The 15515-nt window shown below is 32.2% G+C and overlaps 1 protein-coding gene across 1 annotated transcript; it reads right to left on the reverse strand.

Annotated features, from left to right (window-relative positions):
- Positions 1–2133: 2133 nt before the first annotated feature.
- Positions 2134–4944, reverse strand: LOC133695460 (uncharacterized). The gene is made up of 8 exons (XM_062117473.1): positions 4514–4944; positions 4206–4296; positions 3958–4103; positions 3624–3867; positions 3400–3504; positions 3080–3262; positions 2786–2990; positions 2134–2675 (listed from the first exon to the last, which is right to left on the reverse strand). The coding sequence occupies exons 1-8, from the start codon at positions 4942–4944 to the stop codon at positions 2188–2190; spliced, it is 1893 nt and encodes a 630-aa protein (XP_061973457.1). The 3' UTR covers positions 2134–2187.
- Between the last annotated feature and the right edge of the window lie 10571 nt (positions 4945–15515).

A 15515-nucleotide genomic window follows, 5' to 3' on the forward strand; every position in this document is an offset into this window, starting at 1 on the left:
TCAAACGGCGCAACACGTTGCGCCGAAAGCAAACGGTGATTAAACAAATGCCGAAAGCAAACGGTGATTTAAAAAATAAGATCTGTGGAAATTCAAAGATTTGCATGCTCCACGTGAGTGGCTATAGCCAATGACAGTTCGCGAGATGGGGGAGGAAAAAAAGAAAAGAGGAGGAAGAAAAAGAAAGAAAGAAAAAAAAGAAAAAAAAAAAGAAATCTTTACTATTCACATTTTTTTACTATTTCTTCATGTGAGTAGGATATTAATTTTCAAAAAAAACAATTTGAAAAATACCAAATATATCCTAACCGTTAGATCTATAGTGTTTAAATCTGAACCGTTGATTTAATAAGATACAATAGGGCTTACCACACCCAATTAAAACCTAAATCAATCTCAGCCCTTAAAACAATTCTCCCTTGGATCCGGTGGCGCCACGTCACACGGTGTACTGAGCTTTCGGTACACCGCGACACATCTGATCACACCTTAGCCCATCCGGACCGTCCGATCAACTTGCAGATCCACCCAATCGCAGCCGCGGGATCAGTTCAACGACGATCCAACGGTTCACAGCCTTCAGCTGCACCGATGAACCGTGCGCGCGTTTACACCATAGCACATCTCAGAGCCTCTCTCTCCTCTCGCCGGCAACTCTCTCTCTCCCCCGATCTCCCATCTCCGGCCGTATCAAGCCTCCAAACCACCACAGAAAGGTCGCCAACCTCCTAAAAAGCATAACAACGGTCTTTTCTAGCGTTTTCTCGGCCCCGTTTGGCCGGAAAAGGGTCGCGATTGTCGGCGGCCACCGAAGCTTCAAGTCGTCGATTCTCCTTCGTCAGCCATCAACGGCCGACGATACCACCGCCATCAGAATCCTCGTCCTCAAATCTACCAGGATCGACCGTCGGTTGGACAGAAATCTCGCCGGGAGACCTCGCCGCCACCCACAGTAACCGCGCGTGTGCCACACGCGCCGCCAGTGGCATTTTCGTAATTTTTCAAGAAATCCGAGGGTATTTCAGTCTTTTACCTATACATTGACACTCAGGTAATTTTTTGGGTTTCAACTGGTATTTTTGATATTTTTTATATATAAATGCTTGTAAATTTTCTTGCATGTTGTAAAAAAAATACAAAAATCAAAGTTGACACGTCTCTTTTTTAAAAGGACCGATGTCAAAAATGTAAATACCAAATATAGATTATTTCCATTATTTCTTTTGGTAACCCAGACGTAATTCTCCTTTTTAGGGTTAAAACGTCAGTTTTTAGACGAGTCTCCTAATTTTTAGGGACTGATGTCATTTTTAACGCGTCTCCTATTATTAGGGACCGGCGTTAACCATTTAAAAAAAAAAAGCAAATTACCAATAAACCCAAAATATAATGGATTATATCTATTATTTCTTTTGGTAACCCAGACGTAACCCTCCTTTTTAGGGATAAACGTTAATATTTTAGACGAGTCTCCTAATTTTTAGGGACTGATGTCATTTTTAACGTGTCCCCTATTTTTAGGGACCGACGTTAATCATAAATTTTTTTACAAATAAGCCCAAAGTATAATCGCATTTGAATCAAATAAAAAACACACAAGTAAGGGTAACCTTTCTTTTGAAAGGATGTTTTAAGGGTGGTGTCTACCTTCCCTTAATCATAACTAACCCCGTACCCGAATCTCTAGGACCAGTGTCTAATTTGGGATTTCTAGTTCCCTCAAATTACTAGATGGCGACTCCAATAAAATCTTTGTTTCCCCCAATTGAAAAAAAAAACCCTTTTTGTTAAAATAAACAAAAAAACGGGAGCCGTCGCCCGACGTCGTGTATCGACAGTAGGGATGGATCAATTAATATAAAATCTATAATCATGGGGGAAAACTTATCAAAACTGTTAATAGATGTTCTGATAATATTGCCTTGATCAAAATTGACTGTATTTCTAAAACCTAAAACTAAATAATTTTTTTGAAAAGTTGCGCTACTCTCAATGAGGCAACATGACTCCTATGTTATGGCATGCAATGCATAGACGTATCAAATCAACAATCTCCATACTAACTGAAACTTCAAACAAAAATCTGTTTAAAAAAAAAACCAAAGCAAAAATCATGACTCAGCTAATTAAGTGTCTTGTAACATTACATGACATGCTGAAACCAATAGTTCTTCAAAAGCAGATTTTCTAGCTAGCATTGACAGGCTTAGTAGTGAGTCCAAAATCATAGGGGAAGAGGGGATCGTAATGAGAGTCACCAACATTCATAGGGAGCTGATCAACGGTCTTGAACCAAGTCCGAGGCAGCTTTCCAGTAAATCCATAATCCCCGAAAAGCACATCTGCTACTCCTTGACCTTCAGTGCCTGGCAACCAAGCAGCAACAAGAGCATCGATTTGTGACTCATAGGGCTCAATCACGACTGGACGGCCAGATACTGTGACCGCAACGCACTTAACATTGCCGCAGACATTGAGGATCGTACTTGGACCTGGTTCAGCAATGGTCAGGTTCAAACTGTCTCCAGCTGTCTCAGCATAAGGAGTCTCTCCGACCACAACAATGGCATAAGAGAAGTTGTTGGACTTGACGAAATCAGCACCAGGGTTCTTGCTGTAGACGATTTCTGTGCTTGGATCAACTGCGGCTGAGATACCACTTAAGATGGTGGTTCCTGCTCATTGTGCGATGGGACAAGTTCCATCAATACTGCTACTATTATATTTGAATTCAAGAGAATCGTGCTTGAAATGGAAGCAAAAAGGGGAAGCATGTTAATTATACCAGCAGTGTAATTGTTGCCATCAACTCCTTGCCAAGTTGCAGTCCATCCTCCACATTGATAGCCCAAATTGTTGGCATGGCTTCCGGCTACAAGGATCCTAGATGCTTTTTTAGGGAGGGGTAGAACTGGAGCATCCGCGTTCTCTCCATTCTTCAACAGCACAAGTGACTTCCTCACAGCTTCTCTTGCCAAATCTCTGTGAGCCTGTTTCATAACAAGTGGCAAGTTTTCAGGCAAATAAGTAATCTCCTGAAATGGGAAAGGAATGCTTAGAATCAGACGTATAAAGCTACCTGGCTTCCGAGCTGGTCAACCAAGGTCTCATCAGCTAAGGGAGTCTCAAATAGACCTAAAGTTAATTTCACTCGCAAAATCCTCCTGACAGCATCATCAATACGGTCCATGGAAATGTAACTGTTATTTACTAAGTCAGTCACAATATTGATGAACTCGGTATGGTTGTATGGAACCATGATCTGAAACACACATGTTAAAGCTTCAATGTCAAGAAAAGCAGCAGCTCTAATCAACCAGAACAAAAAAAACATTTTGTTTGTCAAGGATAGGAAAATTTCTGCTAGTCTTGAGAATAGAGAGATAGGAATCAACTAACCATGTCAATGCCGGCTGAAATTCCTTTCAGAACTGATTCTGTGTAGTTTGAATGAGGTGGGTAAGTAATCCTGTCAATACCCTCCCAATCAGAGATGACAAAACCCTGTGACGTTCAAAAAATGAAGGCAAAAGGTTAGAATTGTTTGCTTTTCATAATATTCTATGACTTAGTTTTGGATACATAATTTAATCAAAAACATCAGAAATTTAATTAAGCAGTACCCTGAACTTGAGGATATCCTTGAGAACAGTCTTGACAAGGTAACGATTGGCATGCATCTTCTGTCCATTCCAGCTTGAGTAAGAAACCATAACAGTTGAGACACCCTTGATAATGGAGTGAAAATAACCTGGCATATGAATGCTCATCAATCCATGGTAACCAATAACAGTATTGTTCTCGTTAATGCCCTTGGTGGTGCCCCCATCGCCAACAAAGTGCTTCGCACAGGCTGCAACTTTGTCCCTGTAACAAGGTTAGCATTATTATCTGAGCAGTTAATATATATATATATATATATATATAAATTAAATGTTTAAATTAAGTCACACTTACTTTCCACCAACATAGGGAACACCCTTTCTGGAATCTGGAGGAACATCACCTTGCAATCCAGGTATAATCTCTGTCATCATTTCAACAACTTTAGGATCCTCACTATAGCTCTCATAGCACCTACCCCATCTGGGATCTCTACAAACCTGTTTGTTATCCAATGATTAATATTTTATAATGATAAATAAATAAATCCTAATTTTAGAGATATGATCAGATTCAAATTTTTCTTTTAGATCACTGCGTACCGCAATGCATGGAGCAAAAACGTAAGGAATGCCTGTAGCCCTAACTTCAAGAGCAGTCGCTGCTCCGATCCTCTTCACAAGGTCAGGATCCCTGAAATAAAGAATTGTTAAGATCACAACTATGAACAAAAAAAAAGGCATATCTATTTTTATTTTATTTTTTGAGAAATTATTGCATAAACCTGGTCACGGTCCTGGTCTCGACAGTTTTCTTTCAATAAACCATGTTCGTGTAAAACTCTCTAAATTCTTTGGAACAAGAAAAGGTGGTAACTAACATGTGTATGTGTAGGTAAATGATATCTTACCTTGTGGCTCCAAGACCTACGTTATGGGGGAATATAGTGGCCTTATAAATATTGTTGTGCCCATGAACAGCATCAATCCCATAAATCATAGGAATTCCAAGACGACTAGAGAGTGAAGCATTTTGGAATCCATTAATCATATAAATCCAATCTTGAGCTTTGGCGTTAAAGAGAGGGCCACTTCCTCCAGCACTTAGTATGCTGCCAATAGAGTAATCCCTCAAGACATCAGCAGTTGCAACAGATCGCTCTATCTGTGCCATCTGACCAATCTTTTCTGCTAATGTCATTCGACTCATCAGGTCCCTTATTCGTACGTTAGTTGGCTGTTTCGGGTCTTTGTATTTTATGTAATCTCCTTCAGCTTGAATCTTAGTTGCAAGACAGCATAGCAGGAGAAATCCCACTATAGGGATTGAAATCCTTGACATCTTCTTGCCTTTGAAGAAACTCTTAGAGATTTCAGAACTATCAAAAAATATATATACATGTAGAATTGATTAAAAATAAAGTGAACTATAATTAAATAACATAAAAAAACTAATTACTATATATAAACAACAAAGTAGGCAAGCTCATTACAAGAGACTCAATATGTCTATGATAGGAGCGTAGGATTCAAAAGAGTATTTGATTTGAGAGACGGAAAAAAGACAAAATAAATCTGTCTTCGAAACATCAACAGTAATCAAACACTTGGGATATATCTTCTCCAATTTCTAAGTCGGGCATCCCAAACCCTTGTAAGTTGTAACTATAGCAATCTCAGATTTCAAAGCTTTTAGTAACAGTACTGGGTAATTATATGAACCTGGTTATTTATGTTTAACCATTGCTTAAAGCACGGAAACAAACTGGACATACCTTACAATAACATTAACATGAAAAGCACATAAACAAATATTTTTAAGTCAGTCCACACTCGACACACATGGACAGAGTAAAAATCAAAGCATGCTTAATGTGACATTGTCATGATAATATTCCAACTATTTCACATAAACATGAACAACATCCTCGTTCCTCCTGTAACAATAACATCCTCGTACCTCCTGTAACAATATCAACTAGTGCTTACCTGGTCACGTCAAAAACCTAGTAAGAGAGACAGAGGTGAAGCCACAATTTGTTGACTGAAACAAAGACGTGGAGAGTAAGTGCTTGGTTTTATAATAGTAATGGTGTTACAGTTGGTGAGTGACCGTGACACCTTTTTCTAGTAGAATTTGGAAAGTTTTGATAACTGATTTTGACTCCAATTCTATCGGATTATGTGAAATCATGGGTGTGATAAATGGATCTAAACTGTCTATATTTTTATGTAGAAAATTATACGGGTAGTTAAACATATTTTTAGATAATTATGGATAAGAACTCCATGATTAACAAGTTATTTAGTTTAATAAGATGATTAATCTTATAGGGTTTCTTTGGTCTTAATATACATAATTTTAATTTTGTTTTGAAAGTATAAAATCATATAAATTTATTATATGTTTCTATATATCTTTATCTTTTCAAGGTTGTATTTCTTCTGTACTGAAACCCTAATCAAAAAAGATTTCTTTGATTATATCGCTAAACGGCAAGTAAGGAGACCTTGATTATAAATTTATTATATGTTTCTATATATCTTTATCTTTTCAAGGTTGTATTTCTTCTGTACTGAAACCCTAATCAAAAAAGATTTCTTTGATTATATCGCTAAACGGCAAGTAAGGAGACCTTGATTATAAATTTATTATATGTTTGTATATATCTTTATCTTTTCAAGGTTGTATTTCTTTTGTACTGAAACCCTAATCAAAAAAGATTTCTTTGATTATATCGCTAAACGGCAAGTAAGGAGACCTTGTGGCCGCTGGGCCATTTCCCCTGCTGGGCCCGGTGTTGAATAACTAGGAAACTTAATATCTTAGAGAATCGATTGATTATTTTGGATGAAATTGAGAACATGGGTGGTCACATGGAGACAATTTTGAATTTAACTCGCCATGCGTTATGGATTGTTAGCTTGCCTAACTCACCTGCGTGATTTTAAAAAAAATTAAAAGTTGATTAAAGATTGAATGGATTAAATTAGAAACTAAAGATTTTTTTTAAATGGTGTCGAATCCTGGTGTTGAATTACATGGAAATGGCCATTGCAGGTGAAAACGGCGCCGTTTCAAAGCAAACCGTTCATCTTCTTCGTTCCACCGATTCAGCAGAAAACGACAGCAGATCGTGGTCAAGTTTCTCTCCCCCACGATGCATGAACGCATGGTATTCTCTGGATTTATAAAAGCCAGAGAAAGGCCATGATGAGAAAAAAAACGAAGAACAAGGGGAAGCAGGACGAAAGGGAGATAACACCAGAGGACGAACTGAGAGAACGAAAAGAACAAGGACGAACTGAGAGAACGAAAAGAACAAAGACGAACGTGAAGAACAGAAAACAAAACAACGAAATAGAAGGATCCAAAGAGATGGACCAGTGCGCCATCGTCTTCGACTTTGTCTCCGGACCAGGGGATGGAAAACTGAGATACAACGGATAGCTAGAGAGAGAACGAAGGAGGACGAACAGACAGCAAAAGACAAACAACAAAATATGGCGCCAAAAGAAAAGCAAGAAGAGAGGAGGAGTGAACGAAAAACAGAAGCAGAGGGGAGAGTAACATCAGCCAGAAAGAACGTCGCCGCCAGCTCCAGCAGACCAGCTAAGTCTTTCTTCTTCTCCTCCCGCTTTGTAATTTATGTGAAATCGATCCAAAAAAAAAACATTTGCTGTGTGCACATCACTCATTTATTGCTCTTTTTTTTTTATATGGAAAAAAGATTCGCTTTACGGAAGAGTCACTCAATTATTGCTCTTTTTTATTGGTGTGCCTCTTTCCTTCGGCCATGCCCGCAGAGCGAATAAATAACCATGCACCTTTTCCCTCAGCAATTTCTACAAGTCTTGGTTTTTTGCAAGAACTAAAAGTCAACTGTTTTTATGAATTTCCCAACTTATGCATGGAGTTGGGATGCGTTTATTTAATTTATCTATACGTGTCTGTTTTCTACTCGTGCTTCATGAACAATTTTTTTAATAATAATAGTTTAAGGAAAACGCATCATGCCATTCACTGTAAACGCTATTATGTTAAGAGCTTTTGATCTAATTACTAAAATATTATATTTATCAGACTCCATAATACAATTTATGTTAAGAGCATATATAGAAGTAATTAATACTCAATTGAAGAGCATTTTAAATTGTAGAACAGGAGAAGACACATGGAAAATTTCCTTCCTTGTGTCTTAGAACCCCACCATTTCCAGAGGGTCCTGACTTTATTTTTGAAAAAATATCTACATTTTTTTTAAATAATTTGTATACTATGTAATTTAAAAGAATTTTATCTCATATTAAAAAAATAAAAAATTTTATTGTACCTTATAATACACGAGAGACAACAAATCAATAAATTTAGATGTTGAAGAGAAGATTTGGAGGGCTTTATATATACATATGCACTATTGGTATTATATAATAAATTATTTTTATTATTATTTTTGAAATTAATTAATTTAATTTAATTGATTAAATTTTTTAAAATTAATTAATATAATAATTATACATGATATCTCTTGTCAAACTATTCAAATGATTTGAATAAAGAGTTGTCTTTAAACTCTGTAAGGATGTTATTTTATTTATAAATATCATTTTGATGTTGACAAAAATTAATTAGAAAGAATCTATTTCTCTTTTTAATTTTTCTCTACAAACTTTCTGTTTATATTTATTAGAAACAAAACAAAATTTCTTAATAAATTTATAGAAGCTATTGTCTATACGTTTAAGGTTTTGTTGTATTCTAAAAATATATTGGTTTAACCCTACAGCAAATATAATAACAACAATTAATACTTTAAAGATAATAATTTTCACACCTCAAAACTTATTTGTTATATCCATGCTGAATTACTTCCCACTGTAGTTATAGTTATGTTGGTCCATATTATTTAATGGACATTGTATTATACTATAATTAGATAACAATTAGATAAAAAAAAACAAATAGTAAACATTATCATTATTTAATGTACATTATATTATCTCTCAAGTCAATTTATCCGATTCAAAAACAAAAACAAAAAAAAAATAACCAAAGCAAGTTTAGCTTATGGGTTAAGTATATATGTGATAGCTTCTTTTAGCACAGCAAGATTGAAATCCCAGGGATCTGGTGCTTCACATCGTGGGGTATATCATCTGTTAAAATTGGTTTGGTCAATCGTCAGAATGTGAATGGATCTTCTCTAAAATTTTGGTCGCCCCACCAAAAAAAAAAAAAAAAAAGTTTCGGCAAGTCAGGACCAGGCAGAATCAAGGGCAAGCATGCATGAACGCACATTTCGCAGGTAGATTATACTTTCCAGTGGTAGAGCCTCTATATAAAGGGTTTGATCATAAGAACTTAAACCACAAAGCCTTCGAACAATAATCGATCACTCTTGCAATGGCTACTGGAGAGTTGTCTCTGCTATTAGGGTTCTTAGTGTTGCTTGCTTAGCTCATTGGCTCCTACTATGCCAATGACATATGTTAACTGCGAAACCCCAAAGATCATAAATTTAGCACAAGTTGCTTCCCAGATGGCTTTGTTTTTGGGACTGGCTCAGCTGCCTATATATCAGGTAGCTAGAATATATATATGGACTTATCCTTCATGGGATCCAGTCCTAACAACATGAGCTATATAGTGCATTTTCTAATCTTGATTCTTCCTTTTCTATTCATTCTTATAGGTTAATGTTCATTGTCGAATCTCATGAAAGTAGAGGAAGAAACTATACATCGATTGTTTGAGCGCATGGAATAGTTTCTCTGATCAATTATCAGATTAATATTCAGAAAAATATCTGTTTATTTTTTGATAAATCAAAGAGAATATATATATATATTAAGGAGACTAGGATGTCCTTTAAAAGCTAGCTAGCATATACACGTTATTAGTTTATTTCTTTATAGAAATAATAAAAATATTATTTTATTATTAGAATGAGGGTTTAATTTATTCATACCTAGCTAATGTTGAAACTATCTTTGTGCATGGTGTGTAATCAGTTCGAAGGTCATGCAAACATTAGTAACAGAGGGCCGAGCATTTGGGACACATTTACTCATGACGATCCAGGTATCTCAAGCATAATTAAAAAGTCCCCATGTACTGTGGGGCTGGGGAGGACAGGAGATATGATTGTGCACTACCATTAAATTAAATTATAAAATAAAATAAAATACATTGCGTTTTTGTCGTGGATGATTTACAGGGTACTTTCTCACACTTCATTGTACATTGGAGAAATTTTTTCATTTTGTTAATCAATTTTATTTATTTAATATTTTTATAAGTTTTGAAGGTTACTCTAAATTAACACGATTTTAATTCAAAATATTATCATCTCACATTAAAAAAACAATTCATTCTTTTCCTTTAATTTAAAGTAGATGAAATTAAAATATGTTTAGGGTATTGTTTTATTGAATATTTTTCAATCTTTGCTTTAAATTAAAAATGAATTGAATAACTCCTGGTGACTGTATCTATCTCTCACTTTTTTTTAATTTAGTTTTTGGTTATTATTAACATAATTTTTTAACATGGTGCATATAACTATATATATCGATTGATTTTATTAGAAAAAATATTATAAAAATTACTACCAAAACTTCAATTCCCTTCCAAAGGCATGTTATAAAGGAACATGACAATTTTTATTTGGAGCAATTCATGTTCTTCTTATAATATTCTCCAGTAAGTTATATTTTTGGAGTTATATCAATTATATACAGACTCTCAAACAAATTAATTTGAAATGTTATTTGTATGAGACTTTGCAGCCAGAATAAAAGATCATAGCACCGGTGATGTTGCAATTGATTTCTACAATCTCTACAAAGGAAGGAGTGCTTGACGATGACTGATTGAAGAAAGATATTAATATATAGTTTTATAATTCATTTCTTATATATTAATATATAGTATGGAGGACATTGTGTAAGTTTCATATTTAATTTTACATTAAAAAATAAATATCTACAACAGGAGTGTTTCTCAAGTATTTGTATTGGATTAATTAATGAGCTCGAGATTTTAACTTGGGTGATAATGAGTTTTTATATATTATCCGATCGACAGCAATGATTTTCGAGATTTTGCCGACTTGTGCTTTCAAAAATTCGGAGATCGGGTGAAACACTGGTTTACTTTAAATGAGCCCGAAACTCATGCTGGTCTTGGCTTTGATTCGTCTCGTTCTGCACCGGGACGATGCTCGGCGTGGGTGGATAAAGCATGCCAAGCTGGAGGCTCTGCTACTGAACCAAGAAATGACAGCTTTTTTTATTCAATTCTAAATTTGTTTGTCTTTATAAATGTTGTGGAATGAAAAACACATTCTAATCTATGAAAAATATTTTATAGTCAAAGAAAAATTTAATTTAATTTTTAAAAAAATATTTTTTTCATTTTGATAGGAAAACACTTTCTTGAAGTTATGAAAAATTTAAAAATATCATATTATTTGCTGATTATATCAAATTTGATCATCAAACTTTTGATTGCTATATATATTTTTTTAAAAATATTTTTTTTTAATTTTATCCCTTAGAATTTAATTTTTATATTAATTTTGATCCTTATTTTCATAATTATTATTTATTTTTTCCTTATCATTTTTTAATTGAAATTTTTTATCAATCAAATCATTTATGAAATGTTAATTATTATTATTTTAATTTCTTCATCTTTCAATTTTTTTATTTTTTAGATTTGATCTCTATTATTTTGATTATTATTTATTTTATTTGAGATAATTTATGAAATTAATTTTTTTTCAATTTCATTCTCATTCTCATTCAACTTTTTAATTTGTAAGATTTGTTTCTCGTTATTTTAATAAAATTAAAAAAATAAAACATTAATAAGTTATTTTTCAACTTATTTTCCATTATATAACCAAATACTGGAAAGTATTTTCCAACTTATTTTTCATTATACTACCAAACATAAAAAAAAAATTTGCTTTCTAAAAAAAATTTACTATTTTTCAACAAACAAACAAATTTTAATTTATAGTTTAATTAGCGTTCATAACTCTTGTCATCATTTATCAGTTAAAAATATTTTTTAACTTATGATATTAAAGGCATGCATTATCTTTTTATTTTTTAATTATCAAGATATAAAAAAACACATCTACGACACAACGTCATCTTTTCCTGCGCTAGTACCACACAAAACAATAAATATAGCAGTATCATCATCCTTTTCCGTATCAAAAAGACTGGTCGTTGCAAATACTGGGTTTGGGTATTTGGTTTAGCTTGGCTTCAAATTAAAATTTAACCTATTTTTATCTCTTTTTTTCACTTCGATTAAACCCTAACCTGAGTTTATTTTTTATATATTTTCTAAAATTCTGGTTTTTCACTCTTGAAAGTCTACAGGCTATTTTTAGTTGATCTGTCTAACTAAGTTTTTTGAATAAGTTTGAGAAAAAAACCAAAATAATATTGTTTAGAAAAAAAATTAATCAAATCTCACTCAAGCTTTAATAAAATTACTCGAGTCACAAGTTAAACTTTATAGCTTGTCTAAAATTGAAACTCGATCCGATAAAGGACTATAAAATATGAAGTTGTTGTTATGTCAAGTATCTAGATATATCATTAATAAATTTGTTTATCAAAATAAATTGTAGTACAAATTAACATACATATAAAATTAGTTTTTTAAAAAATATATTTTTTTTAAATAATTAGTTTTACGAATCACTGATAAATCATATCAACCTCATTAAAAATTAACATTCAATATCATTAAAAAATAATCATAATCTAAAAAAAGACTAAATAAACAGAAAAAATCATAAAAAATAGATATTAATTAAAATATAAATTAAAAACTTATTTTTAAAAAAAATATAAAAAAATAAATCAGGCATTATTGGGTTGGATAAACCAAGGCCATTGACTTATCCATCATGCAACGCCCCTGAGTAGTTCGTTGCCTGAGAATTAAGCGTGGACGACAACATGCACTCACCTCTAAGAGTGTGTTTGGTATCGAGGTTGTTGTTGTGGTTGTGTTTGTGGTTTTAAAAAAGTTATTTTATAAAAAATATTTTTAGTTTAGGTTGGTTTGAAAAAATATATATTTAGTTAAAACTGTGATTAAAATTAAGGTTGAACAAAAGGTAGTTTAAGGTGTTTGGTTAAAAAAATGCTTTTCAAATTGAGGTTATAAAATAATTAAATATATATATATATATATATATAACATTAATATTAATGATTTTTAATTTAAATATTGTAGATTTAACTACTATTATTACATCATGAAATAAATAATATTGATATCAAATATTTTTTATTATTCCATTAAACTATGTGCAATGTCATCATATACGAAATTTATCAAATAAGGACTATATTTTCCATGGTTTCTTAAGCGCGCAACAACAAAAACTGAATTTTTTGTTACGTCATCAAGCAATCTCCTTTTAATTTTTTGAATAAAACACAATTAAAATAAAAATAAAAACTGATTTTACTGGGTCGAACCCGGCAAGAACATAATTGGAATTGCGATCAAATTCCACAAATGCTACGTTATCATGCGATATCCTTCTAATTTCTGTAGTGTTATTAAATAATATTAAATACTAGTTTTTCGAGTAAAACATATTTTTTTAAAAAAATCAACAATTTCATTACGTACAAAATTCATTCGACAATAACTACAATTTCCATGATTTATCTTGCGTGCAATAAAATTAGGTAAAATATTATCGGCAATAAAATTGAGATTACAGTACAGGTAAATTTAATTCACCTTAAACTAATTTTAAAAAAAACCGTTCACGTGAACAATGTGAGTATAATCAATTAACTGCACTAGTTTTTCAAAAAAAAAAACCACACTTTTCGCACTGGTTTTTCAAAAAAAAAAAAAACAAAACTATTCACTTTAGTGAACGGTGCAACAGTGGAGCCATGCTCTGCTATTGAGGTTCCTCCCCCACCACGAGAAGCAGCAAAATGCTGCTTCTCAAAACCTGTAGCCCAATCTTTGATTTTAGTGGGTCCTACCAGTAAGATGTATTATAAATATTACTCTTGGGCCAAACGTTGCAGTTAGACCAAAGACTCTTGAGTATATCTTTGCTGAAAGACCTAACACTCTTAGATCTTAGCATTTTTTGATGTTTTTTATGCAAGGAAAAAAAATAACTCGTGGCGTATGCCTTTGTTTTTTTCCTTTTTCTTTTTAAGCGTTTTACTGTGGACTGCACAGTGAAAAAACTGATATCTTTAGTTTTTTTTGTCTTTTTATCTTTTTTTAATTATTTTTTTTAATTTAGTTTTTTAATATTAAATTTTTGCTGTTTAATTATCAGACTTTCATGACATGAATCATAGGTTTGACGGGTTAACCCAATTGATTCAGATTTTTTTTCTTTTTCTTCATTAGTTTTTTTCTTCCTGTAGTTTTTTTTTCTCTTTGCTTTGTCCTTTTTAATTAATATTTTTTTACTTATATATAATAATAATAATTATTATTATTATTATAACATTTACTAAAAGTGCTATGTGTTGTGCACTGCACAGTGAAACACTGAGCTGTTTTTTTTTGTTTTTAATTTTTTTTTTATTTAAATCATTTTCTATTTAGTTATCACACTTTCATGACACGAATCTCATGTGTGACGGGTTAACCTAATTTGGTGGGTTAACCCAGTTGATTCAGATTGTTTTCCTTTTTCCTCATTATTTTTGTTCTTCTGATTTCATCTTTTTATATGTATGCAGTCCACAGTGAAAAGGCTGATGCCTTTATTTTTATTTATTTTTGTTTTTTTTACGCCTTTCACGGTGTATTGCACAGTGTAGTCCACGGTGAAAAGGCTAATGCCTTTTTTTTCTTTGTAATTAATTTTTTTATTTAGTTTGTTGATATTAAATTTTTTTCTATTTAGTTATCAGACTTTCATGGCACGGATCTCAGGTTTGACGGGTTAACCTAGTTAATTCAGAATTTTTTTCTTCATTAGTTTTTTTCTTCCTGTTGGTTTTTTTCTTTGTTTTTTTCTTTTTAATTAATCTATTTAATTATTACACTTTTATGACACGACCTTGCAACCAGACTTACATCCAAGACTATTGGGTCTGGTATTCCAGCTAGACCCATTTAAACTTGATTCATGCAAGTTTAATGTTATTATTAATATTATAAATATTACTTTTAAGTCAGGTGTTGCAGCCAAACCCGAGACTCTTGGGTATAGTTTTGTAAAAAAACCTAACATATTTAGATCTTAGCGTTTTTTAATATATTTTATGCAAAACAATTAACTCGCGGCATCGCGCGGGTCATATAACTAGTTCAAATCTAAATTCACTTTGATATTGTGATAACAAAATAATATTTGAAACTTAAAAATATATGAATGACAAGTAATTTTTTTAAGTATTTTTATTTAAAAATATATCAAAATAATATATTTTTTTATTTTTTAAAATTTATTTTTAATATTAACACATCAAGATGATTTAAAACCATAAAAAATTAATTAAAAAAATATTAATTTTTAAAAAAATATTTTTTGCATCGCTAAAACAAAACAATGCTTTAAAGTCATCTAACTCTTACCCTGCTAGTCAATCCATTTTAATTATTTGATTAATTTTGACTATTTTTACAAATTGACATGTAGGTATGTAATTGAAAAGGCTTTTTAATAAAAGACTAAGATGTAATAACAAAAAAAGTAGGCAAAAAACTTTCTGATGAGAAATAGTTTGCAAGAAAATAAATACATAAACGGAAAATAAGTTTGTTTTTAAATTTCAGGAGCTAAAATGAACATTTCCAGAAATTTCATTTTACGGGTACATAAATGAATAGACTAAATGCCGCCATCTAGATGTTGTCACGACTATTCATTGACAGCACGTTGTCTA

Source organism: Populus nigra, chromosome 5, assembly GCF_951802175.1.
Source record: "Populus nigra chromosome 5, ddPopNigr1.1, whole genome shotgun sequence".
Taxonomy (NCBI): Eukaryota; Viridiplantae; Streptophyta; class Magnoliopsida; order Malpighiales; family Salicaceae; genus Populus; species Populus nigra.